Here is a 23779-nt window from a genome sequence, read left to right as displayed (position 1 = left end):
CTCGATACCGGCCAGCGTAGCAACATCTCGGCAGCGCATCCGGAGTGGCAACCGAGGAATCCAGGCTTGCGCAGACTTCTACCACTCCGGCTCGACCATCTGGTCTGCGTTATTAGACGCGAGGAGCCAATCCACCCTTCGAATTGACCAAACGCCGAAGGAATAGGACGGCAACATGGAGACGACGTTCATCTCAATCCACAGTACGTCCCCGAAGAGCGACCAATGGCTGCCCGCCCATATCTAACTTTACAACACAGACCTCGAAGATGATGCCGCGATCCTCTACACCTCCGACTCCATCATCGACATTCTCGGCTACACTCCAGATGAGGTCGTCGGCCGATCAGCATGGGAGTTCTTTCCCAAGGACGAGCTGCCGTATGCGCAGAAGTTCCACCAAAAGAAAGTGACAATGGATAAGGCCGCAGTGCTAGCATACTGTCGGGTCAGGACGAAAGATGGGGAGTGGATCGGTTGCGAATGCTGCTTTTCGATCGTGTACGACGTTATGATCGTGTGCACTAGTATCTACAAAAGAGGCCTGAGCAGTCAGAGTGAGTATAATCGAGCGACATCAATACGATCATCGCTGACGGATGGATCAGAACGTGCATTGGAGGCGCCAGTCGTACGGCGGATGTTCACATCGTCACCGAAGGACCCGCGATACCACATGCTGTCACACATCTCACACAAATTCGCTCAGCCATCGAAGCAGCAACAACATGAACCTCGAGCGGCACTTTTTCTCAACCGATTCACACGGACGTTATCGATCATGTACGCAACGGCTGGCATACAAGACATACTCGGCATATCGGCGGACGAAATGCGCGGTCGCAGCTTCTATTACTGTATAGCCGAGAATTGCCTGCAAGACGCCGTCAAATGTTTGGAGCAAGCGAAAAGCAACGACTCCATCGCATATCTACGCTTCTGGTTCCGGGATCCACGATTAGACGACAATCCTCCACCTCCGGATGATGATAGCGATGAGGAGATGACGACTAACGCAAGCGTAGACAACGAAGAGGGCGGTGTGCATCTGCGGAGTCGAAGCGGCACGTCCAACGAGTCGGCGGTAGAGTCCGGCGACAGCATGGATGTAGACACGGGTGCAGGATCAGCCGACGAGACGCGAGACTCACGGAATTCATCCAACGACAGCACACGAACACCCGATACTCACGAAGCCATCTTCGGCGAACCCAGACAAGCGCATTCCTCCGCATCATCACTGGGCGAATCACCCGATGCGCCACGGCCTGAACCTGTCGAGCTCGAAGCAGTAATATCTTGCGCATCAGATGGCCTCGTCGTCTGCCTCCGCAAAGCCCGCCCTGTCATCCCAGCACCTACCCACCGTCCGTCCCGGCCCTTCTACGAGAACGGTCTCTTTGCCGCACCCTGGGCCGACGAACCTATTGTTCCGCGCCCTGACCAGCGCTCCGCGGCCGGCTTCACACCTACCTTCGCGCCCTCGCTTGGCCCACATGGCGCATACCACAACGCCACAGCACCGCCTCGCGCCACTACTGCGAGCGACAAGACCGACTTCATGAACGCGATCCGGGACCAAGCAGTCTTCGCCTGGGCCTTGACAGGGATCAACGGCACCATCGCCGAATTTGCGCAAGGCAAGCCGATGGGCGAGTCGCTGCCGGCTGATGGGCTGCCAGTGTGGGCGAGCGATCGAAGACAAGTCGCTGATGGTGATGCGAGGAGTAACGGATGGCATAACGGACGGGAGATGCTTGGGTCGGCGAGTCGCAGTCCACAGGACGGAAAGGTTGGGGTGGGATTGTTTGGGGATCCGGGTCTGGATCGCAAGGGTGGGGGCGGGAATGGGAATGGAAGTGCTGGGGGTAGTTCGAGCTATGGAGGCAGCGGGGGCGGGACACCGGGGAGTGGGCCGCGATGATGCGGCTTGGCGATGGCAGGAATAAGATTGGACTGAAAAGTCGTAAGATTGGAGGAGATTGAGCGAATATTTGCTCCGCCGGCGAAAGAATTGGAAAAATGGCTCGGAGGGCAAGACCGTCCCGCCATGATGCAGGACGCAAAACTTCCAGGACGACAAGTGCCACATTAGCATCTACGAGCACGAGCAAGGCCATGTGTCCAGAGGGCGAAGCATATGAGGTGACGACGTTCTCAGGTCACAGGAATCAAGGAAGAGGCAACATGCATGAAAACATTACGAAAGGGAATTAGCGATTCAGCGACTACTATGGGAATGGACGGGTGGGTAGTAACAGTGGATATGATACCAATTTGCTTTTTCGAGGCCAGCGGAAACGACCTTGGGGCGGCAAAATGCAGTGATGAGGAGTTCGATGGGATGAATGGGATGGGTGGCATACATGCAAAACAGCACACGATGTAATGCACAGTAGTAGTTGCGATGAATACCGTAGCATGATGAGGAATAATGTCATGATGTGCAGCTATGATGGTTTCAGACTTCGATTTGAAATTGGGCGCCAGACACCGTGCTAATACTATCAAGAACCCGCTCATACAGTGCGGCCACTGAGCCTACTCCTCCCCACCATCAACCATTACAGCCTTCTTCTCCTTCCTCATCTTCTTCCCCTCCCCGTCCTCCCCATCCTTCTCCCTCTTCCGCTTCTTCTTCTTCTTGTCCTCCCCATCCTCCTTCGGCGCCTCAAACCCTTCCTCCCTCTTCCGCCTCCTCTCCTCCATCTTCCCCCGCACAACCTCCTCCCTCCTCTCCTTGTTCCCCCGCTCCTGCGCCGCTTTACTCAAGAAATACTCCCCCGTCTCCATCTGCAGATCCACTTTACTCTTCTCCTGCGCCGGCGGGAACGGCGTGTACGTCTTCTTGCTCTTATCCTGCACCTTGAACGGAACCCTCCGTTTACTCAAATTCCGCTTCTTGAAGTGCGGCAGGAAGCGATCCCAATTCTCGTCCTTCAACTCCGGATCTTTGGCGAGTTCGCGTTTGATCATCAGTTCTTTGACGTGGTAGATGGGGTGCACGTTGGCCATGCAGTCCTCCACTACTCGCCGGACTTCTTTGAGGGATTTGTAGCCGCCCATGACGCTGACCGTGTTGCCTTGGACGAGGATGTAGGTCTGCGTGAGGAGCTCGAGGGCTTTGAGCGTGCTGCCGTTGGGGCCGAGGATGCGCTGTCGTCGCTTGACGAAGCGATCTTTGTTGCGCACTAGGCCCCGGATCTTGATCACATCGCAGGCTACGCCGTCCTCTAGGATCTTCAGCGCTTGAGGGGCTGGTACGCTCCGCGCGAGGAGTTTTATCAAATCCCGCGCATTCAGTATCGCCGCCGGGTCGAAGGTCTTTCGTGTAGTCTTGACGCTCATGCTGCCTTCCACCAGGTCTAGTGTACAAGCAATGCCATTTTTCTCGAGCGCGCGGGTGATCGTCGGCCAGGAGGCGCGCAGGTAGGCTTCGCGGTATTTGGGGAAGAGGGTCGCGAAGCTGGATTCATCGGTGAAGGTGCCTGAAGTGTTTTGGTCCGGGGTGAAGGTTTCTTCGGCCCAGTGGTCAATGTCGTCGGTATCCCAGGGTTTGTCTTTTTTGTATGTTGAGGGCATTTTGACGTTTGCTGCGGGGGTGGCCGGGGTTTGTGGTGGGATATGAGTTGGAGGATGGAAGAGAAAGTCGGCGGAAGGATTCCGACCGAGGCGGACTTGGCGATGTCTGGGCAACAAACGTGGAAAGCTTAAAGACGATACGCTTTCTCACCTTGAACTTCTAATGGATGAGTAAAAGTGTTGGCAGAACTTCTCTTCTCATCGTCAGCTATGTCACAGCGAGGCCTCCAGGTATAAGTAAGTCTCCCCGCGGAGGTCAGTCAGCCAGCAAGGGACTAATGCGCCTCCTATAAATAAGGTTTGGTCAATCTTCGATCTGTAGCAGGTTTGCACTTCACTTCTTCCTCTCTCTCTACACCACCGCATCAACATGGCGCGAAGGAGCCACACATTCGTTTCGCCAGCGCGGCGGATGCTCCTGGAAAGACTCACATCCCACATAGAGGACGCAAAGATCGATGGGCCGCTGCCATGGTTGAACCCAACGCGCGCGCGTGTCAATCTCTCGCCGCACAATGCCGAGGAGGTGGGCGCGCAAGTGGATGGAGCTGAGGCGGCACCAGTCACCAGGCATGGCGAACAAAAGACTGTACCGAGTCCAGATGGTGCGCAAATCGAATGGCGAGCGCGCGACAACCGTAAAGGTAGGATGGCCATTACATCTTCAATCTACCAACCACTAACAAAGTCCACAGGACGCCATGCTCTCGTCATTCCAGGCGACTCAACGACAACAGAAGGGCCGCAGGTCACCTCCGAGTGGTCTGCCGTAGGCAAAGGCATCTGGCGCATGTGCACCGTCTTCGCCTGGTGGGATGTATCCTGGTGGATCGCCGTCCTCTTTTCCGTCGGCTCGGCCATCTTCGTCATCTCAGCATTCTGGTACTGGCTGCCCCTCGAAGCGCCCTCAACCAAATTCCCCGGAGAAGAACTCGCAGCCGGCGGCGTCGCTTCAGCAGTCGGCGCCACCCTCTTCCAGATCGGCGCAGTCCTTCTCATTTTCGAAGCTTGTAATGAAAATCAGACCGGCTGCTTCGGCTGGGCGCTCCAGCGTGCTTTCTCTCATGATGGCGACAACGACTCCACCGCCTCCCCTGCCGCCAAAGAGGCTGCCGCAGATAGTGCTCCCAAACCCACCGCAGGCTACTGCGACCATCACCACATCCACGGCATCCACCATCGCTCTACCGTAGAGAAGCAGCACCCGTCCGCCCGACGTACGTGGGAATGGTGGCCTACCTGGCATGAATGCACATCCCACTACTTCCATGAGATTGGCTGGCTCGCCTCGATTATCGAAGCCATTGGCGCTACTATTTTCTATATCAGCGGCCTCATGGCGCTGCCAGGGATCTACAACAACCTCTCCCAGCCGGTGCTGTGGTACGTCTACTGGCTCGCCTACCTCGTCGGCGGAATTCTATTCGTAATCGCGTCACTAGGTTACGTCTTGGAGAGCCAAAAGAATTGGTACACGCCGGCGCCGCATCTTCTGGGTTGGCATATCGGGGTGTGGAACACCATTGGCTCTGTGGGATGGGTGCTGAGTGCATCCTTCGGATACTGCAGTGCGAGTTGGTGTGGGTATCAGAGCGATTTGAGCCTACTCTGGGCGAGTGTTGCTTACTTAATTGGGAGTCTGTTGTTGTGGTATGAGGCGCTGGATAAGTATCCTGTGGAGAGGGAGAGGAAGACAAAGTGAAAGAACACTGTGAGTACCAAATGTATTTCGAAAGCGACAAATCACCAGCTTCGATCTATTCGCGACGCATGCAGTGCGCCTTCCTCATGCTACTAGCGGCATATCATCTATCTCCACTTTCCTGTCTTTCCTTCTCGTTTTCTGACCTATCACCAACGAACAGCACACGACTGCTTCTCTGTCCTGGATCAACCGCTCGAACACACGCCATGCGACTCAGTCAGCAAAAGCGGACGCCGTCCCTAGGGAGAACCCTCCCGCGCCTGAACTCCAGCTGGCAGAGCTCATCACCCTCAATGACCACCTTCTCACCATCAGTCCACTCGCTAGACCGTCTCTTCGGCCTTCCCGCTGAGCTCCGCGATTGCATCTTCACGCTCGCCGTCAAAGATTCCGAACCCATCATCGCCGACGTGCTCCCCCATGACGCTGCTCTCAATGGGAAGCTATCGGAGACCAACAGCAACGCGAACATCGAATACGCCATCTGCCCGACTCTACCTCCGCCAGCCTTGACGTGTCGGCAAGCTTATGCGGAGGTCGGTGCTGTGTACTATCGTGTCAATACCTTCAGGTTCCGCCTTCACACAAATCACACCAACTATCAAACTTTCACGGCCCATAAGACCTTCCGCGAATGGCTCGACCGCCCGACTCGCCGGCCGGAACATCGCAAGCTCATCGTGAACAACATCCGCCAGGTCAACATCGTCTTCCGCCTTTCCCACATGGATGAGAAAGGAGGAGTCCAAGTATACGACATGTTCGATCCGACCACCGACGCGAGCCGACTCAGCCGGGACAAGAGTGGTTTGGTGCACTTGCATCTTCACCCGGAGCTGGCTGGAAGATGCATTTGCCCTCTGTTGAGAGTACGAAATCGATGCGACTAACTATCTCATGGGTGTGGAGGATGGGACGATTTGCGTTGTGGCTTTTGTGTTGGAGTTGGAGTCGTTGGTGTTGACGAGGAAGTTTAATGGGGTTTATTTGAAGGATGCGAAGAGGTGTCCTGTTTGTCGGAGTGTGGGTTCCGAGGTATAATGGGAGAATGGGTGGGCAATGTTCTTGGGGCAATGCTTGCCTGCTTCGGGCGGGCAAGAGTCGGACGAGCATGTATCTGCTAGATGGCCTGATGGTGGACACCGCACCAGCAGTGAGCAGTGGCGCCTGGAGCTGTTCTCTCATCCGGTAAGATCGGAGCGGACTGGACTTGAGGAGTCTCACAAGCACATTTTCTGGGCAACCGCTACCTTTCATCCGTCTTTCATACCTTTGCACGACACCCTCTGGCCTCAGAATACCAGTTTCACTGCGCCGGCCACCGAGATGGATCTGGCATTCTATCCTACACCCGCAGTGGATCATTGGATGTGCTTCGCAATGGGAAAGTGAAGTACGCAGCTCTAAGCCCGACACTTTAACCGTAGGGTGCTTTTCGAGGAAAATTCACTGTCAAAACTTCGGACCTCCAAAGATGCAAGTGAATTGTACCAACTTGCAAGATTCGCCTGCAGCCTAGGACGGAGTGACGACACTTCCGGCTTCTTTATCTGGGACACCCCCTTCTTCTTCCCTGACAGCTTGACCACCATCCTTGGCCGGCCTTGTGTTCAGTCTCCCAGGACCACCGCGAGAACTGCTCACCAGCAATCCCTCCAAATCACGGGATTCCGCGCAATCAAGACGATCGACGGCAGCTCACCCGCAAACGACGAGGCACCAGTGCTTGATACACCAGCAAGCATCGAACGAATGGCGCAGACTATGGACACCTCAATAGAAACCGCGCGTGCTGAGGAGAGCCAGCAGAACGACGTCACGATGGCCAACACCACGACCGACCTCACAGCCCCCAGTGCTCCAAGCGTACCACCGGTCGCTAGTACAGCATGGGTCCACGACAACTTAGCTCGAGGCGTGGTCCACTCTTGCAACAAAGTCACTCGAGTTGAAGGCTTCGCCGCGATACCAACTGGGGACCGCTCAATCGATGAAGCATGGTCCGAAGCAGAAACGGACGATGGACGTTTGTACTACCTGAACAAGATTACCGGGGCGACCAGCTGGGGCACCCCGGCGACCTTCAAACCGAACCGCATCTTCAAGCTTGCTCCTGAGCTCCGCGAGCGCATCTTTCAGTTCACGGTTCACGAGCCCAAGGGCGACCCACTCGACGCCGAAAGAGTGGAAGTCGTCTCTTTTAGAGACGACTACAGCCTATCTTGCGCCATCCTCCCTTCTCTGCCACCGCTTGCTCTGACCTGCAAGCAAGCCTACACTGAAATCGCCGCAACGTTCTACCGCGAGAACATCTTCCGCTTCCGCTTCAAAGTTGATGGCGGTCGTAGCGACAGCTCGAAGTTCTACGTATGGCTGTATGAGTTCTCCCGCACACCCGTCTAGCGCAACGTTATCATCGCAAATCTCACCCGTGTCCAACTCGTGCTTCGCTTCAGGATGAAAAGAAGTATCGACTTCCAGGACCCTTCTCTGGACGACCGCGAACTCCCGACTATCGACGCAGAGCTCCAGAAGGATCGTACAGTCGCGGTCAAGTATAACCGGAAACTGCTTTCGCGGTGCACGTGCCGCTTGAATCAGATCCTGAATTCGTGCAATGATGCTGTGGAAAAAATTGCAGAGTCCGGTGAGGACCGGGAGTCCAATGGCCTCATTCAATACTGCGAACAGGTGGAGGAACTTGTGTTCAACTACATTTGGGCGCCTTCGGCGGAACACTATCACGATGACAACGGGCGTCTGGAAACAAGGCATTCCTACGAGAGGTTCTTCAAGGATGTGCGGGACTGTGAGAAGTGCGTCGAGACGTCGGAGTGGGCGCCTTTTAAATGGGGATGACCGAATTATGGACGGTGGAAGTGCTTGGGTGTACCATGAGCATCTAGGGCCAGTTGTTGGATGACTGTCTTAGTGAGAGTGGGCGATGGGCGCTGGAAGGTGTCCTGCATACTGTCACGTGTACTGTGTTATTATGCTGTCAAATTTCCAGCATGTGAAGATCTGTCCGTTCGTCGCATGACTCTTGTAGCCTAATGTAAGCTATTGAACAACGCTCCTTCCATAAATTTCTCCTTCTTCGCTTCACATCCAGACTGTTTCCGGCACATCAACTTCGACAAACACCACCATGGCCACCGATCCAGGCCTTGATGAAGGCGGCGATCCAGCTCATAACACAGATCACATCGTCTTCGTAGTGTCTGCCCAGAAAGAATCGCTTCTCGGCCTCTACGATACCAGCGACAAAGTAACGGAGCTAGAGCGCATCACGGCTACGTCAGCAGAGGCTCCAAGTGAGCGCAACCTCCAACTCACCTCAGTAGCGTCAACACAAAGCCCGGCGCCGGATCGACTCTTTGCTTTGCCCGCCGAACTTCGCGAGTGGATCTTCGTGCTGGCCTTGTCATACATGTGGGATGCCGGCGACGACGTCCGCCGCTGTCAAGGCGCAAGAACCGACCATAAGGTCGGCCCTGGGAGAGGACCGACACTTCCAGCGCTTGCCTTGACCTGCTCACAAGCGTACGCCGAAGTCGCAGCAGTTTACTACCGCGAGGAGTACTTCTGCTTCAGGTTCGGGTACCAGGAGTACACCGATTACTCAGCCCCCCCGACGACGTTCGGCGACTGGCTCGGCAGTCGCATGCCTGGGCACCGCGAAATCGTACTGGCCAACCTCAAGCAAGTGCAGCTCAAATGCCCAACCACCCAATACGGCGAAGAGCCAAGGCTCGACGTAAAACTGGGAAACGACGGAAAGGTCAGCATACAATTCTACGGGTTCTGCCACTGCAAATGCTCGCTGCGAAAGATGCTCGATCGATGCAATAAAGCAAGCACAGCTGCGGACGCGCAGGGGCACAATCGTCTGATCAAGTACATCGAGGAGGTTGAGCAGCATTTGAACTTGCCTGTGGCGAGAGCGGCGTCATGGAGGAGGAAGATTTGCAAAGTCTGTTCACCGTGAGACACTGAAGAAGAGTTGTGTGCTTGCTCGAGGCCAGCTGGTCCCTGTCATGGTACCATCACCAAGGTCAATCCATGTCGAGAGTGATTGCCACGGCTTGGTAAGTAGGCCACGGATTGAACCGTGGAACTTGTGTGCGAATTTTTGCTTGGGAGGGACAGGTCTTGCCAGAAGACCCGGACGGGCAGGAGGGCTGGGTGGCATTTGAGCGCGGGCGGCAGTCGCTTCACCGGGAAAGTCCAGTCCGTCGAATCTGCGGAGAGTTTCGAGCCGTCGAGCATTTCACCTATGCCGAATGGCGGCCGCGGCTCTCATAGATCGTGGCGAAGACAGAACATTCAACCAATGCATTCACCCCACAGAATCATCACCCTCTTTGCATCGATATGTTCTATCATCCACTTGCCATCTCACCAACCATATCAAACGCCCCCATGCCCACAATATACAGCGGCAAGAAGCCAGTCAAAGCATAGAAGATAGCAAGCGTGCTGGCCATGGAGCAGATCTGTCGCGTGCCTCACGCGGGGTCTCCACCTTTTCATGTCCCATGGTGTCGCGATTCGGCGGACTAGGCTTCCGAAATCTCGTAATTGCCTCTTTGAGGGCGAACAAGATCAGGCCGATGCAGAATCCAGGGATTGCGGAGGCGAGCATTAGCAGCATCGGGTGGTGGTATTTGAGCAGCAGAGTCGGAAACCAAAGGATCAGTGCTTCGTTGTAGCTGGCGGAGAAGGGCGCGATTGCTTGGACGAGGTGCTCGAAGTAGGCTTTCGCTTCTGACAATTCTGACACAAGGCCGGTTGGCGGACCGACGGCTTCGGGGGTGAACAGTGGTAGATCGAGCTATTGACCAATCCAGTAGACTGCTGTTAGCAGGCTGCTGCAGCCTAGCTCGAAGGAACGCTGGTCGGCGATAGTGATGGCGTCGTGGTACCATTGGTTCACGTACAGTAGAATGGCTGTTCCGCAGAGCACCACGAATACGGTGTGTAAGGTGATGAAAGGCATGATTGACCACAGTGATGGCTGGCTCGACTGGCTCGTGTTGTTCGGTCTATCCTGCTTCTCCGATGGCACTGTTTCCGGCCTAGAAACCGTCAAAGGAGCGCCGAAGCTCATCCCGAGTGACCAGCATAACGTCGAACGGATATCCTTCGTTCCTCCTCGGACAAGTCCATAGAGGCGAGCGCCAGCAACGGCTAAGGCGACGAGAATATGCCATATGACCGGACCAAGGGGCACCAGAGCGTAGAATCCAACGTTCCAGCTAAGCACGCGTCCAGTGCGTAGTCGAGAGACGTGAGCGTAGGCTGCGAGGCCCGCAACTTGGACCACGGCGAGCAGAATGAGGCTCTCTGTCGTGCTCATGCGTCGTCCACCAGGCAAGAGGTCAGAGTACACCGATGGTGTGGTTGGCAGTCTAGCCATGCTCATCCAACCCTTGAAGGTTTGAAGACTCTTCGGGCCTGCTAAGCATTTGAGCTTCTGTAATGGTGATGCCCAATCTTCTCAAGTAGCCCTTTAAAATGTGCATACGTAGCTGTGTACACAAGTACCTGACTTTCATGTTCGCAAGACGATAAAGTGAGGTTGGTAGAAGTGAAGTCGGCACAGCCCAGGCGCTTCGCCGATCATCAGAAGCCGAGGCGGGATGATCATACCGGTGTCTCGAGAGGCTGCCATGTGTCATTCACTTCCTAAGCACGATCACTCTCCATCTCCGTACTAGACCTTACGAGAACCGGACACTTCCCATCGCGCATCAGATACCCGGCCAGCGCATATCGCAGCTCCAGCGCGGCAACCACCCGACGGCACGCGACCTCAGGCTTACACAACCAACACTGCCACAGAACACCTAGATTCATACTTAAATCGCAACCGCAGGACTGCCAGTTTTCCCCGTTGATTGGAAGAAGACCCAACACTCAGCCATCATGGCCGACACACAAACCTCCATCAACATCCCCCAAATCCTCGCCGTCGCCATCGTCGGCTTCTTCGCCATCCGCTGGTTCCTCAACAAACCCGTCTCCGACTCGCCCACCGCACCCACCTCATCCTCCCGAAGAGGCGGCAGAGCAGTAGACATCAATAAGATCAACCAAGTCACTGCAATGTTCCCGCAATTGGACCGGCGCACAATAGCCTGGGACCTCCAACGGAACGGCGGTAGCGTACCTGCAACTACTGAACGAGTACTCAGTGGAAGAGCACTGGAGACCCCGCCGCCCTCGTTCCAACCGAATATCCCGAGCGCAGCGACGGAGGCAGGCAGTAGTACGGGCGCAGCGAAGAGGAGTTCGCCCAGCCAGCCTGATCTGATTACGAGATATAACTTGCAAGGCAGGATAGGTGGGAAGGGCAAAGAAGCGGTGCCGAGCGTGGAGCAGGAGCAGGAGGCCAAGAAGAGTGCGTGGAGTGCGGATAAGGCGGCGCGGGCGGAGAATCTGAAGAGGAGGAGGGAGGAGATGATTTTGGCTGCGAGGCGGAAGATGGAGGCGCAGGAGGGGCAGGCATGATGTTGGTTACCAGGAGAGTGCCGCTTTCGTTCGGATGAGTAGCGCATGGTTTGTGTTCTTTTAGCGAGCGTCTGATGTACATGTGAATGGGTATGGGTGAATGGCTTTCGCGCCTCTCTGGAATTCATGATATGAGATGTCACATGCGCCCTGCTCAAGCTGTCCATCCCTCATTCCATATCCACCTGTATGCATACTGTCTATCCAACAATTTGCAAATCCATGGGCTTCCATGTGAAAGTCTTATCACGTGCAGTCTCGGCTTCCTGCCTCAGCCCTACATGCGCGGATCGGCAGCTAACGTTTTGCCAAGCATCGCCGCATTCGAGGACGACCTCAAGCAATCCCCACGTATACTGACTGCATTGGTTGTCTCTATACCAGCAAATTGCTACCACGACTACGAAAGATCAATTGAAACGAGCGTACCAGGAGATCGAGCCAAGAAACGAACAGCATCATATGGTAAAGCGGATAAGCGACGCGCAAGTGAAGGGGAGGTAGAGGAAAGAAGGATGAATGCACGATCAGGTAGGCGCAACCACTCTCCTTCTTCCGAGTGACACCGGACACGTCGCTGTACCACCCAGTGTTCATTCACTGCGACTCTACTCCCTCTGCACACACCGCGACGACACGATGCACACCAAATGGGCCTACAACCACGGCCCCCTCCTCCGAGACCCTCTGCCTCGAAAGCGGCGTGTCAGAAAGCCAAAGCGAGTCCTGTGGGAGACCGCCAGCCCAATACAAGCGCCGCCGCCATCACCATCACCCTACGACGGCGACGCAGAAAGCGAGACTACAAGAGCTGACTCAGGCGCCGATGAAGCAGGTTCGGCGACAGCGCAGCAACAACAGCCCATGCGATCGATCGGCATGAACTCATACGGCGGACAGCCGGCGCGGCAGACACCGAGGCTTCAGAACACCAATAAGACTGGGTTAGGAGGGACTTCGAGTGGATGGGGCGGGTTCGGTATGCCCTCGGCAGCAGGAGGGTTTGGGGGGTTAGGAGGCGCACCGGGGCTGGGCCAGCCACGGGCACAACAGCTGTCGGGGTTTGCGCAGGTGATGGGCGGCGGGAGTGGGCAGGGGCCGATTGATATGAGGTGAGTTGAATATGGTCTTGAATGCAATGATGGGAAGATGTTTGCTCGCATGCACGGTTGCGGCGGCCGTGCATGAGGCTTGCGCAGCCATGCCGATGGAGAGGGAAGCCTGCATGCTTTGCGCATACAAGCCCAATTGTCTCGGCTTGCTGCAGTTTATATGCCACGCTCGCGAGCTTCCACTCCACCCTTATCCTTTGCCAAACCCAGCCGTTTCTGATACCACTTCGCCACTATGGTGAAGGGCCGTCGATTTAAAGCTGACGTTGGCTCTCTTAGTGACTTCCCGAGCCTATCTGGTGGGCCTCGACCTCAGCAAAATAATGCGGCTGCACCTGGCTGGAATAGCAGTGCAATCAGGCAGCCTTCAGCACAACCGCAACAGCAGCAACAGCCAGGTCAGGCCAGAGCCCCGTCAGCAGCACCCTCACAGCAATCTCTGGACCAATTTGATGGGCAAAGAACACAGCAGCCTCCTATAGAGCGGTCAGGGGGTGGCGACGATTTCCCACCTTTAGGCGGACAGCTAAATGGTGACGGATTTGGCCAAACGAATGGTGTTAGCAGCATCATCGGCTCTTCTGATGCTGAGCAACCCAGAACGAACGGCCAGCAAGCACAACTACCGATACGGCAGGGCAGCATCAACTTCCACCAAAACCAACAAACGCCTGCTACACAACCTCCGCCATCACAAGCTCTGCAGAACGGGCAGCCACCTGCTCCATCACTCAACATCAAAAAGTACGCTGATATGACAGAGAACGAGAGGTGGGGCCTGACGGGCCTCCTGGCTGCCTTCCAATCGCGGAGCCAGGCAGAGGCTGGTGGCAACGTGGACGACACTTTACCTCCGGCTCTCCGACATCACATCATCATGGGCAACGACCTCAACTCCCTCGGCTTAGACCTCGACTCCAACGACCCCCTCTACCCCACCTTCACCCCCTTCCAAGCCGTCGGCAGCTCCGGCTCTTCCTTCGATTTCCACGAACGCCACATGGTCCCCGACTTCACCCTACCCAGCGCCTACACCGTCAATAACGTCCCGGCTCTCCAAGACCGAATATCCGCCTTCAGCGACGGTACGTCCTGCCACACCCTCTGTCCCCTCTACCAGAAAGTCCTTACTAACCCCGTCAAAATAGAAACCCTCTTCTCCGTATTCTACCAAAATCCCCGCGACGCCCTCCAAGAACTCGCCGCCACCGAGCTCATCTCCCGGGAATGGCGCTGGCACAAACTCCTCCGCCAATGGCTGCAAAAGGATACCCGCGAGGCTTCGTCCTCCTCTTCGCTCCAACTCGTCGATCTCACGAACGGCGCGCCGGTGGGCACCCAGCCTATTCGGACGAGCGAGAGGGGGGAGAAGGGCGTGTACGTGTTCTTTGACGCGATGAATTGGAGGCGGGAGAGACGGGTGCTGGAGCTGGATTACGAGCATTTGGATCCGGCGAGGGTGGCGACTATGCCGCCGGGGTTGGGAGGTGTGGGGGCACAGGGTGTGCAGGGGCAAGGACAAGGCAGGGTGCAGGGGGTGGAGATGGGGGGTGTGGGGCAAGGGAGTAGTTTGGTACCTGGTGCATGAAAGGGAGTTTGATTGAGTGGAGAAGGGTGGTGTGTACACTACTATTGGCTTGGATGGCTTGGGATGGTGGAAGTGTACTAGGTAGCTGGAATCGAATGGAGCCTGAGATCTGTGCCCGTGGCATGGTTGCTTGAAACTATTTCAGTGGTCTGCTGACCTTCTAATTTGGTACTGGATGCAAGATCTTCATAGAATAAGCAGCGCTGGAAGCCGTCCTCTCGTACATAATCAAAGCCAGACACACCAACAACTCCGAATGCATCCTCAACACCCTCTCTTCAAATACATAATCACACCTCAACCTAAGTATACCGCCCACTTCTCCTCCGCCTCCTCCCGCCATCATCATAATAAGCGCCCTGCCTCGTCCTCACATACCCCTGCGCGCCTTCCCCAAACTCATACTCCTCCACATACTCCACCGCCCCACCATCATCCACCCTCATCCCACCCATCGCCTCGTTCAACCGATCCGTCGCCGCCGCAGCCCGGGCAGCTTGCTCCCTCGCCGCCCGCTCTCTCGCATCCTGCTCCTGCGCAATCACTTCCTCGCCTCTGGCAGAGATGCTGTCACGTGATCGCGGTGGATGGTGATGCACGACCGGCGGTGCGCGGTCATGGTACATCGACGACCGTGCGGACATTGGAGACGAAGGACCTGGACCGGCGTTGTATGAGGCGCCGGAGAGTCTTCGCGAGGAAGTGCGGCTGATAACTGGGCTGCGGCGGGCCGAGTAGTAAAGTCTTCGCGCTTCGGCGTCGCGGGAGAGCTGGTCTTCTGTGTAGAACCCGGCTGCGTCGATGGAATTGCGCAGGGCGGCGTTGCGCTCGCGCTCGCGGCCCATCTGGGCTTCCTCGAATCGGCGGGCAGCTTCGGCGTCGTAGGCTGGCGATTGAGGGGGGTAGGAAGAGCCTTCAAGAGCTTCGGCGGCAGCGCGGCGGTGGCGTTCTTGACGGCGGCGCTCATGCTCGCGCTCACGAGACGCTTCTCGGTCTGCTGAGCGAGCAGCGGCATCCTCGCGGGCTGATTGACGGCGTTCGGATTGACGTCGTTCGGAAGCCGCGATACGATCGCGTTCGATCTGGGCTTGCCGGGAGTCTTCCTCACGCTCTTCGCGACGACGGCTTGAAGTCTCTCCTGTCGTTTGGTATGTTCGATGGGAAGCCTCTCGTCGGAGACCACCCCGTGGGTCGGGAAGTTCGCTGAGGCCTGGAGATGCGACATTGGGTCTCGAAGAGGAAGAAGACGGGCGATGAGTGGTGTCAATCCTGACGCTGGGCCTCCGGCGCGGCTGTGGAGGCGATGGCGGCTGACTGTCGTCGACTTCAGCCGTCATACTAGAATCCGATTCCCGTCTGCGGCGAGGACGCTCATTGTCCGTAGCTCGCGGCATCTCCAAGGATGGCGGGCGGTCATAGATGGCCGTGCCGTCGGGTCTGATGATTTGAGCCGGATCTGGTGGTGGGTAGGGAGCTCTGGTTCGCTCCTGCATGAATGGAGGACTTGGTGCTGTATCAGGTGGTGAAAACGCCGACGTTCTGGTCGTAGCAACAGAAGGGGATGAGTTCGTAGAAGGGATGCTGATAGGCGAACGTTCGCTCGTGTTGCTTCGACGGACGGAACTGCTATTGCTGGATCGGTTGCTTAAATCGCGGTAGACTCTTGTGCGGCCACCCGCCCCCTCCGTCACGATGTAGCTACCCGTCGATGGTCCGTCTGCTGTGGACGGCCGTCGTTCGACGATCTGCGCTGGCTGTACGCTGCGTCGTTCAACGCGGTTGCACACGCGGGTGCCGACAGCACGACGACAGTATTTGGTCGATTCGATCGTTCGCTGGCGCCCGTCCTGGTAGGAGTACAGCCGCTTTTCAATCACACACATGGCGAAGGCTCCGATGGCTTGGAATGCTGGTGAGGTGGTACTGAGGGTCGCCCTCCGCAAGGGATGCGAACTGTTGCCTGGGCTGGTGATCAACGACGGCTGGCCTTGGCGGTGATTGTAACGGACGGATCGAAGTTATTGGCGACGATATCAGCACGCTGTCTGTCGTTGTTTGTTATCGTTCAGCGAAGGACTGGTCGACGAGATTGATCGATTGAGGATGTCTTGGTTTGTTCGGGCAACGTAGGAGGGACCAGTGGGGGCGCGCTTTAAGGCAGACACAAGTTTGCCTCCTCGCAGCAACGAAGGCTCAGTGGATATCGAGAACAAAGGCCTTAATTCGGATTGTTAAGCACGCAACGAGTGCGTATGCAGGTACGGTGCAAGTGATTGCGTTGCAGGTCTATTCATACCACGAGAAGTCGTCCGGAACTGCACTCGAATTTGAGATGCCACTGCTCCCGTAGCCACTTAGGCCACCAACAACCTGAAGCTAGAAGGCAAGTGAATGCGAAGCCTTAGAGGCCCGCACGGGACATTCTGGCGGTGCTGCGCCGCTTTGATAGTCTGTGCACAAGTGTGGTAGGTGTGAAGAGTGTGAAGGGCTGAGGTAATGATGGTAGAGCATGGCAGAACTTGCTGATTCACCTACGTATTTCGCGTTCAACTGCTGTGATGATGTCGAGTTGACGGTGCCATGGGCGGCCTCCCGTCCTCAGGTTCTCAGCTGGGCGGCAAATGTGACTTCTGTCCACGTGCACCCCGTCGCCGCCAAGTGACTCCAGTATGGAGGGTCTGTTCAGCTGCCATCGCGTATGACGATGGCTTCGGCCGTGAAGGCATGGTTCAGTGTCTAGCGTGATGGGGCCACAAGGCTGTATTGATGGTGAAGTGTGGAAGAAGAGATGGTTCAGGAAGTCGCGGGGCTGTGTCGTTTGGAAAGGTGCGGCTGTGCCCGGAGCCGCCCGGGAGATCTTCTCTTCAACTTCAACCACAGGCGCAATACCTCCGCTGCAAGACATTCGGAGAATTTGGTCTGACAGTGAGAGCCGCAAAGCTTGATGACTGTCGCCTTATTCAACGCTCCCGTCCTGCCAGAGCGGTAAGTTGAGCTGTCAAGTGTCTGCAGGAACACTTCCGCACAACAGGCCAGACACTTCCATCCGTCCTCCAGTTGCTGAACAAGCCGCCCACTCCATCCAGACTTTTGACCCTAGACTGCTCGTTACAGAAGCAGCGCGCACGGCCTGTTGGTTTCGCTCGCCACTCGATGCTGTTTGGCCGGCGCCGAAACCGTCAAGATACGCGCGGGTGAATCAGAAACCATCAGGCCCGCGCTCAGGTTGTGATGTGTTCACGCGGTTCCTTCCACGCGCACCGGCCCGGTGTTGAAGAACCTTGTGGTGCTGAACTCTGTTCTGCCTGGTGCAAATATAGAGGACAGTCATGAGGCGCGTATCGCATCGCTTCTTTTGGCCAGAAGGCCGTCTTCCCGGCCGCAGATCCCTCAGCAGATCAAAATCCTTCAGCCGCTGTGGCGGTGTTGGTATGGAAGTGCAGGAAGTCTTAAGCGACTTCGGCTTCGGAAAAGTAGCGAGGACTTCGCTCTTCAACGACACCGAGGTTTTGGAACAAGTTCCGCTCGCCTATGTATGAATGCTGTGACGACATATCGTCGACAGTGTTCTCCGGCGAGCCAGCACAGCTGAGTTGAGGTGAAGCTTGCGACTACCTACTGAGCAGGAACTTCTCTCTTTGTGAATGAGTACATAACGGTCTGTACAAAGCAAGGCTCCAGTCCCGCAAGCTCGTTCACAGTACACCCAAACTCCAGGCTCAAGCAAGGGTATCTTACAAACGCTTTTCGCTCCCCACGACCAAGAAACCCCAAATGAATGCGCGCAATGATGCGCCGAGGTATGCTTCGAGTATCTCAGCCCTGCGCCAGCGCCATCTTCTTCCGTAGCGGCAGCTTCAGCTTGAACTGATCACTCAGCTTCCCTCTCGCGCCTGCTCCTTGCCGAGCAGCCTGCTGCAGCAAGAAGATCCCTCTCGCTAGCACCTTGTCGTCCATCCACAGCTCGAAGTCCAGCAGGTAACACAGCGCGATCTCTAAATGCGTGAGCGCACTTATGCTCACTCCACCCACGCCCGCCATTCTCTTCTGGTGCCATTTATTGTCTTCCACCGCTTTTGCCGAGACTCTGATTGCTGCCAGTGCCAGCCGATGGACCGTCCTGTTCGTGGCAGGCACCTTGAGGTCCGCGACACACAGACGGTGGCATAAGCTTGCCGCAGCGAGGTAGACGCCTGGCGAATGTGGGCAGTACTGGTGTATGCGTTGCAGGTATTCGTCCAAAGAGAATGCAGGCGCGGTCTTCGAGAAGAAGCGCCTAGCTACTACCGCGTGCTGGACGGTGATGTCTGGTATGTCCTGAGTGACAGCGAGTGGCTCGTGGGGATGTGCTTCCGGTGATCCTATCGACAACGCAACTTCGGGAGACGACAGTCTTCGAAGCGCCAGTAGACGGTCTTCCTCGGTGTTGGGCGTCGTTGGTTGTGTGACTGGTGGTGTAGGTGGGATATCGCCCGTTGCTTCAGCCAGTGTGTCCAGTGCATCTCGCAACATACGTAGTGCGGCTACTGCTGAGATGGACCATATGTCCCACTGCTCATTCTCGAGCTTCAAGGGCTCGTCTGACTTCGACTGGTGGGTGTGATCGACTGACGCTTTCTCAGCGGCCTTGGGACTCGGTGGAGGCGGCGGGGTTCGAGGTGCGGTGGTATCAGCATCGCCGTTGGAGACTCCATCTTCCATGCCTCGGTATGATATGCGAATGAATGCGGAGCTCTGCCGTCAGTGAGCCATCAGTGTGAAGCTACGCACACTGAATGGCAGCGTGTGGTGTGGTCAGCGGCGAAGCTCGAGAGGTACAGCTGTCTCGCAGAAGGCAATGAGGCACATGAGCAGATCATTGGAGTGGGTCATGAGCTTGCCTACGTCCCGAGTGGACTGGATGTGGATGTGCACTGCAGGGTTCAATCTCGTGCAGTTGGCCTAGATTAGAGATCGCCGTTGCCGGTAGAGAGCTTGGAGAGAGGAAAAGGAAGCAGCACTCTCGGAGACCCACTTGCAATATACGCCCGTAGACTTCATCCCTCTCGACGACATCGCTTGCGGCGATTACATGTATTGACAGTGCCCATTCATCGGAGTGGAGGCCCGCGAGTGTCTTCAGCACGACGCGGGAAGCTGCAGCTCTTGTACTCGCTCGAGCCAGTCAGCGATTCATGGCCATCGCCTGCGTCTAGATCTGCTTGCAAATGGTGCCACCTATTTGCTGACGCTGACAGGGCGGCCCGGCCTGGATGCAGCCTTTCAAATGACTTGCAGCAGGTCAGGAGCCTGCAAGAAACACGTCTCGTCGAGAGAGTTAAAGTCCCTCGTGTTTTGGCCTCAGCTACAACAAGCTGAAGAGAACAACAGTCTGACACAACAGACACTAGGACTGATAGAACGGTGAAACATCTACGGCCGCGACGATGTCTCGAGCTGTCGGCCAGTCATGGTGTCACGGCCGGATGGCCAGCGAGAAGCTGATGTCAGCCAGCCCAGGCCCGGTGCGCCTATCAAATGTCTAGGATGAAATTGCGGTATAGGTGCGAAGACGGCGAGGTCGACGGGGACTGTGCTGCAGTGGCCATATTACTATACATTGACCCACTGGTGTAGAGGAGATATATCCCTCGAGCTGTCGTAGGGCACACGCTGTCGCTCTGCATTTCCTATTTCCTCGCCAAAGCAAAGGGATAGACACCTGGCCATCTGAAGCCCAAAGAAGCATTCTGGACAATGGCAGCCGCAGTGTCAAGATGGTCGAGCTCAACAGAATACCACAGCAAACCATCTGGCACGCAATTCGCAGGCTATGACTCGTACCTCGTCTGCCGTGAGACGTACCACAGCCCTTTACTGGAAGCCGCCGCCGCAACATGGAACCGAGAGCAACCTGCAGAATTAAGAGCCTTACTCAAAGCCAGAGCAAACCTGGACGAGCGCGACAGCAGTGGCAATACCTGTCTTCACCTGCTAGTAGCCGCCGCACATCCTAGCCAAACCTGGGTCGTACACTCAGCGACGGCACTCGTTCGCGCTGGCGCAGACCCGAGCCAGCTCAACTGCTTTGGTACCACCGCATTCGACGTCGCGTGCGACGCCCCTGCGGCACTTGGCAGCTTTCGAAGAGATCTTCTCCTGCAAGCACTTCTGGAGAGCGGCAGAGACATCCTCGACACTCGGCTCTTTGGACCCACCCGGCTTACGAGCATCTACACCAAGATGCGGCATGAGGTGCTGTTCGGCGACCGCTCTTCACACTCAGACTTCGAACTACGAAATGCACTACTGGAGGAGCTCACCGAAGCTGCCTGGCAGCGCAACTTAACATCCGACCGCAAATTGCCCGAGACAGCTTTGAAGCGTGTTCTAGCATCCCATGCGCTGGCCGCATTCACGGACGCTGACACGGTTCTTCGAGAAGCACTGGACTACTTGAGGCTGATGTGCGAGGGCAAGAAGCAGATCGTGCTGCTATGCAAGCAACGCCTGCACAAAGGAACCTGCGTACGGTTAAGCGAACACATCAACTTGCTTCAGATGGCTGAGAAGGCGAACACCGCGGCACTTCTGGAGTTCGACTGGTTTCGTCCTGTGGATGTCGAAGACTTATTTTCCAGCTACGTCGACAGCCTCATCGATCAACTGGAAGCCATCAGACCAACATCGAGGGATCAGGCAGACAATATCGAAGGCCTGATCGACCTCCTGCAGAACGCGATACCGAGCTCAGGCGAATTGTGTCAGCGGAAAGCCAAAGAGGACGACACGGACTCGATTGAACGTCCTGATAGCGCGAAGTGGTTCCCTTCGCTGGTGATCGACACCAATGTGTCAGGTGAAGGGGGATGTGGAAGCTACAGTGACTGGCTTGCTGGCGAGCAGTCGTCAGCGGCTTCAGAGGAGCGGGAGAGGAAGGAATCGATTGTCAAGACGCCGGTAGAGTTTTACGGACCGAAGTTTTGAAGCAGTCGAATGATCGAGAAGAGGATGATAATGTGTATTTGTACTTCACTTGTATCATATACGCCGGTTAATGATCGTTACCAGATGGCCTGTGCTCCGGCAAATCCGTCTGTCATCACCACATGCAACGTCCTTCATCCTCCATCTCCCGTCATCTTCTTTCTTGTGCATGTTGCGATCTATCATTGGCCACTGATCATTTGCAATGTTGCTTTACGAGGATGGACTCCATGAACGGACAACTGGAAGCTGTTCTTCTCTGCCCCGCTCTCCCCATGGCTCTCCAAAGGACCGACGTCAGTCCCAGAGTTTGACCATGCCAATAAAGTGCTCGACAGACTAGTATCAGTTCCTTGGTCAAGGTAGTATTCTTTCCCATATTATCTCCTTCCTCTCAGCAAAACATTCCTCCACAGAACACAAACAACATGCCTCCCATCACCCTCTGGTTCCTTCAAGCTTCTCGCTGCATTCGCACTGCCTGGCTTCTTGAGGAGCTAGGCCTTGACTACGAGGTGAAGTTTTCTCCTCGCGAGAATGGAATAGCACCTGCTGCGTTCAAGAAGGAGGCAGGTGGGCTGGGCAAGTTTCCTACGCTGCAGGATGGAGACGTGACGCTGTATGAGAGCGGAAATATCGCGGAGTACGAGATTCCCAAGAATAGCAGTGGTTCTTTCTCTTTTGCTGAAGAACGTCAACAGATACCTCTGCGACACCTACGACAAACAACACCGTCTCCTCCCACCCCTCGGCGACCCCAAACGCTACGAAGTCCTCCAATGGGTCCACGCCGCCGAAGCAACCTGGGCGCTTCACGGCATCGCCATCCTCTACGTCCGCTGGCACCAGAAAGACGGCGATGTCAAGAAGACAGAAGAAGGGCTGAGCAAGAACGTCATCAATGATATGAACCTCCTAGAGTCGACCCTAGAGAAGAGCTCTGGGAAGTTCTTGTTGGGGGACAAGGTGACTGTTGCGGACACGCTGATGCATTTTTCGGCGGTTTTTATTCTGGCAAGGGACTTGGGGGTCAAAGGAGAGGACTATCCGAGGTGTAAGAAGTTCATTCAGGATTGCGAGGCGACGGAGTCGTATAAGAAGGCGGTGGAGAGGACGGGGCATAGTTTGGGCTAGAGGTTCGGGGTTGGACGGGCATTGGGTGTTGTGCTAGAACCGCTCACGGGTCAGTGGAGTGTTCGTTTCTAATACAGATTGAATACATGTACCGTGGCCTATAAGTTTTATCGTTCGTCGATCCTATGAGATTTGGAGGTTAAATTCGACAGACTGTTCATAAGCCCCAGACAACACAATGTCTGATCCCACATCATTCCTAGTTCGTTATCACATGTCTGAAGTGCATCAAGTGAACTTGAAGTGAATTTGAAGAAAGGCCATTTCCCATTAAGGAACCTGCAAAACACTACGTCAGTGGAAGCAGCTGCAGCTGAGCCCCACCACGTGTGCTTCCCTCTCATGAGCTCGCAGGTCTGCAATCAAGGTTTCAACAGACACAACAATCAGCAACGACACTTATTCGACCTCTCGACCACATCTAAAACGAAACAACTTCCAATCACTACAGCCAACAGCCAACATGCCGACCGCTCAATCCGCCGAGTTTAAGAAAGCCGTCGAGGACAGCCGGAAGCTGAAGGCGAAGCCCGGCGATGATGAGTTGCTGCAGGTATGAGAGTGCGTAGCAGTTTCTGCACAGGACAATACGCGCTGACGTCCGATCGTCTCTGCAGCTCTACGCCCTCTTCAAGCAAGGCACGCAAGACCCGCCGATCGAGCAGTCGAAGGCTCCAGGCATGTTCGAATTGAAGGTAGGTTTCTCATATACGTCTCAAGGCACTACAACAGAGCGACGAGGCTAACGGTTGTTGTGGGATCCAGGAGAAAGCGAAGCGCAACGCCTGGCAGAAGGTTGTCGATGAGGGCGTGAAGCCGGCGGACGCACAGAAGAAGTATGTTGCGCTGGTCAATGACTTGAAGAAGAAGCATGGCTTCACCGGGTAGAAGGGGGCAAGATTGTGGAGATGGTAGCAGAAGGATGAATACTCAGGGGGATAGAGGGGATGCTTGGTGGCATGAGCTACGGCCAGAATCACGTGCTTTGAGAGATATACGACTCAACGAATGGTTATGTGAAGAACCAGGACTTGAGTCTCTGAGTGCTCACTCCATGAAACGCCAAAGGCATCCGTGAAGAGGAGCAAAAGGACCGTGTAGATGACAAACTACTCTTGTATCACGTGTTTTCCTGAGTCATGTGAAACTTGCAGCTGCGTTCAGACTTCAAACCTCACT

General features: G+C 55.7%; 12 protein-coding genes across 12 annotated transcripts; 9 read left to right on the top strand and 3 right to left on the bottom strand.

Annotated features, from left to right (window-relative positions):
• Nucleotides 1-175: 175 nt before the first annotated feature.
• On the top strand, nt 176-1924 carry LTR77_007800 (uncharacterized protein; the record flags this gene model as incomplete). The annotated part of the gene is made up of 3 exons (XM_064805036.1): nt 176-203; nt 261-557; nt 609-1924. 3 exons carry the CDS (start codon nt 176-178, stop codon nt 1922-1924), a joined length of 1641 nt encoding a protein of 546 aa, XP_064656878.1.
• Nucleotides 1925-2541: 617 nt separating this feature from the next.
• KRR1 (ribosomal RNA assembly protein krr1) lies at nt 2542-3582 on the bottom strand (the record flags this gene model as incomplete). Its single annotated transcript, XM_064805035.1, has 1 exon — nt 2542-3582. One exon carries the CDS (start codon nt 3580-3582, stop codon nt 2542-2544), a length of 1041 nt encoding a protein of 346 aa, XP_064656877.1.
• Nucleotides 3583-3952: 370 nt separating this feature from the next.
• LTR77_007798 (uncharacterized protein) lies at nt 3953-5284 on the top strand (the record flags this gene model as incomplete). Its single annotated transcript, XM_064805034.1, has 2 exons — nt 3953-4226; nt 4278-5284. 2 exons carry the CDS (start codon nt 3953-3955, stop codon nt 5282-5284), a joined length of 1281 nt encoding a protein of 426 aa, XP_064656876.1.
• A 209-nt stretch (nt 5285-5493) lies between these two features.
• Nucleotides 5494-8146, top strand: WBP4 (WW domain binding protein 4; the record flags this gene model as incomplete). Its single annotated transcript, XM_064805033.1, has 4 exons — nt 5494-6156; nt 6584-6657; nt 6715-7662; nt 7744-8146. The coding sequence occupies 4 exons, from the start codon at nt 5494-5496 to the stop codon at nt 8144-8146; spliced, it is 2088 nt and encodes a 695-aa protein (XP_064656875.1).
• Nucleotides 8147-8435: 289 nt separating this feature from the next.
• LTR77_007796 (uncharacterized protein) lies at nt 8436-9592 on the top strand (the record flags this gene model as incomplete). Its single annotated transcript, XM_064805032.1, has 3 exons — nt 8436-9260; nt 9313-9375; nt 9437-9592. 3 exons carry the CDS (start codon nt 8436-8438, stop codon nt 9590-9592), a joined length of 1044 nt encoding a protein of 347 aa, XP_064656874.1.
• A 1623-nt stretch (nt 9593-11215) lies between these two features.
• Nucleotides 11216-11800, top strand: LTR77_007795 (uncharacterized protein; the record flags this gene model as incomplete). The annotated part of the gene is made up of 1 exon (XM_064805031.1): nt 11216-11800. One exon carries the CDS (start codon nt 11216-11218, stop codon nt 11798-11800), a length of 585 nt encoding a protein of 194 aa, XP_064656873.1.
• A 639-nt stretch (nt 11801-12439) lies between these two features.
• On the top strand, nt 12440-14500 carry CDC36 (transcriptional regulator; the record flags this gene model as incomplete). The annotated part of the gene is made up of 3 exons (XM_064805030.1): nt 12440-12912; nt 13192-13997; nt 14061-14500. 3 exons carry the CDS (start codon nt 12440-12442, stop codon nt 14498-14500), a joined length of 1719 nt encoding a protein of 572 aa, XP_064656872.1.
• Nucleotides 14501-14802: 302 nt separating this feature from the next.
• LTR77_007793 (uncharacterized protein) lies at nt 14803-16383 on the bottom strand (the record flags this gene model as incomplete). Its single annotated transcript, XM_064805029.1, has 1 exon — nt 14803-16383. One exon carries the CDS (start codon nt 16381-16383, stop codon nt 14803-14805), a length of 1581 nt encoding a protein of 526 aa, XP_064656871.1.
• Nucleotides 16384-18316: 1933 nt separating this feature from the next.
• On the bottom strand, nt 18317-19201 carry LTR77_007792 (uncharacterized protein; the record flags this gene model as incomplete). Its single annotated transcript, XM_064805028.1, has 1 exon — nt 18317-19201. One exon carries the CDS (start codon nt 19199-19201, stop codon nt 18317-18319), a length of 885 nt encoding a protein of 294 aa, XP_064656870.1.
• A 1035-nt stretch (nt 19202-20236) lies between these two features.
• On the top strand, nt 20237-21466 carry LTR77_007791 (uncharacterized protein; the record flags this gene model as incomplete). Its single annotated transcript, XM_064805027.1, has 1 exon — nt 20237-21466. One exon carries the CDS (start codon nt 20237-20239, stop codon nt 21464-21466), a length of 1230 nt encoding a protein of 409 aa, XP_064656869.1.
• Nucleotides 21467-21894: 428 nt separating this feature from the next.
• LTR77_007790 (uncharacterized protein) lies at nt 21895-22600 on the top strand (the record flags this gene model as incomplete). The annotated part of the gene is made up of 2 exons (XM_064805026.1): nt 21895-22109; nt 22168-22600. 2 exons carry the CDS (start codon nt 21895-21897, stop codon nt 22598-22600), a joined length of 648 nt encoding a protein of 215 aa, XP_064656868.1.
• A 463-nt stretch (nt 22601-23063) lies between these two features.
• ACB1 (acyl-CoA-binding protein (ACBP)/diazepam binding inhibitor (DBI)/endozepine (EP)) lies at nt 23064-23488 on the top strand (the record flags this gene model as incomplete). Its single annotated transcript, XM_064805025.1, has 3 exons — nt 23064-23153; nt 23218-23295; nt 23366-23488. 3 exons carry the CDS (start codon nt 23064-23066, stop codon nt 23486-23488), a joined length of 291 nt encoding a protein of 96 aa, XP_064656867.1.
• Between the last annotated feature and the right edge of the window lie 291 nt (nt 23489-23779).

Source organism: Saxophila tyrrhenica, assembly GCF_035928015.1.
Source record: "Saxophila tyrrhenica strain CCFEE 5935 chromosome Unknown scaffold_12, whole genome shotgun sequence".
Taxonomy (NCBI): Eukaryota; Fungi; Ascomycota; class Dothideomycetes; order Mycosphaerellales; family Extremaceae; genus Saxophila; species Saxophila tyrrhenica.
This window is presented reverse-complemented; position numbering and strand designations above follow the sequence as displayed.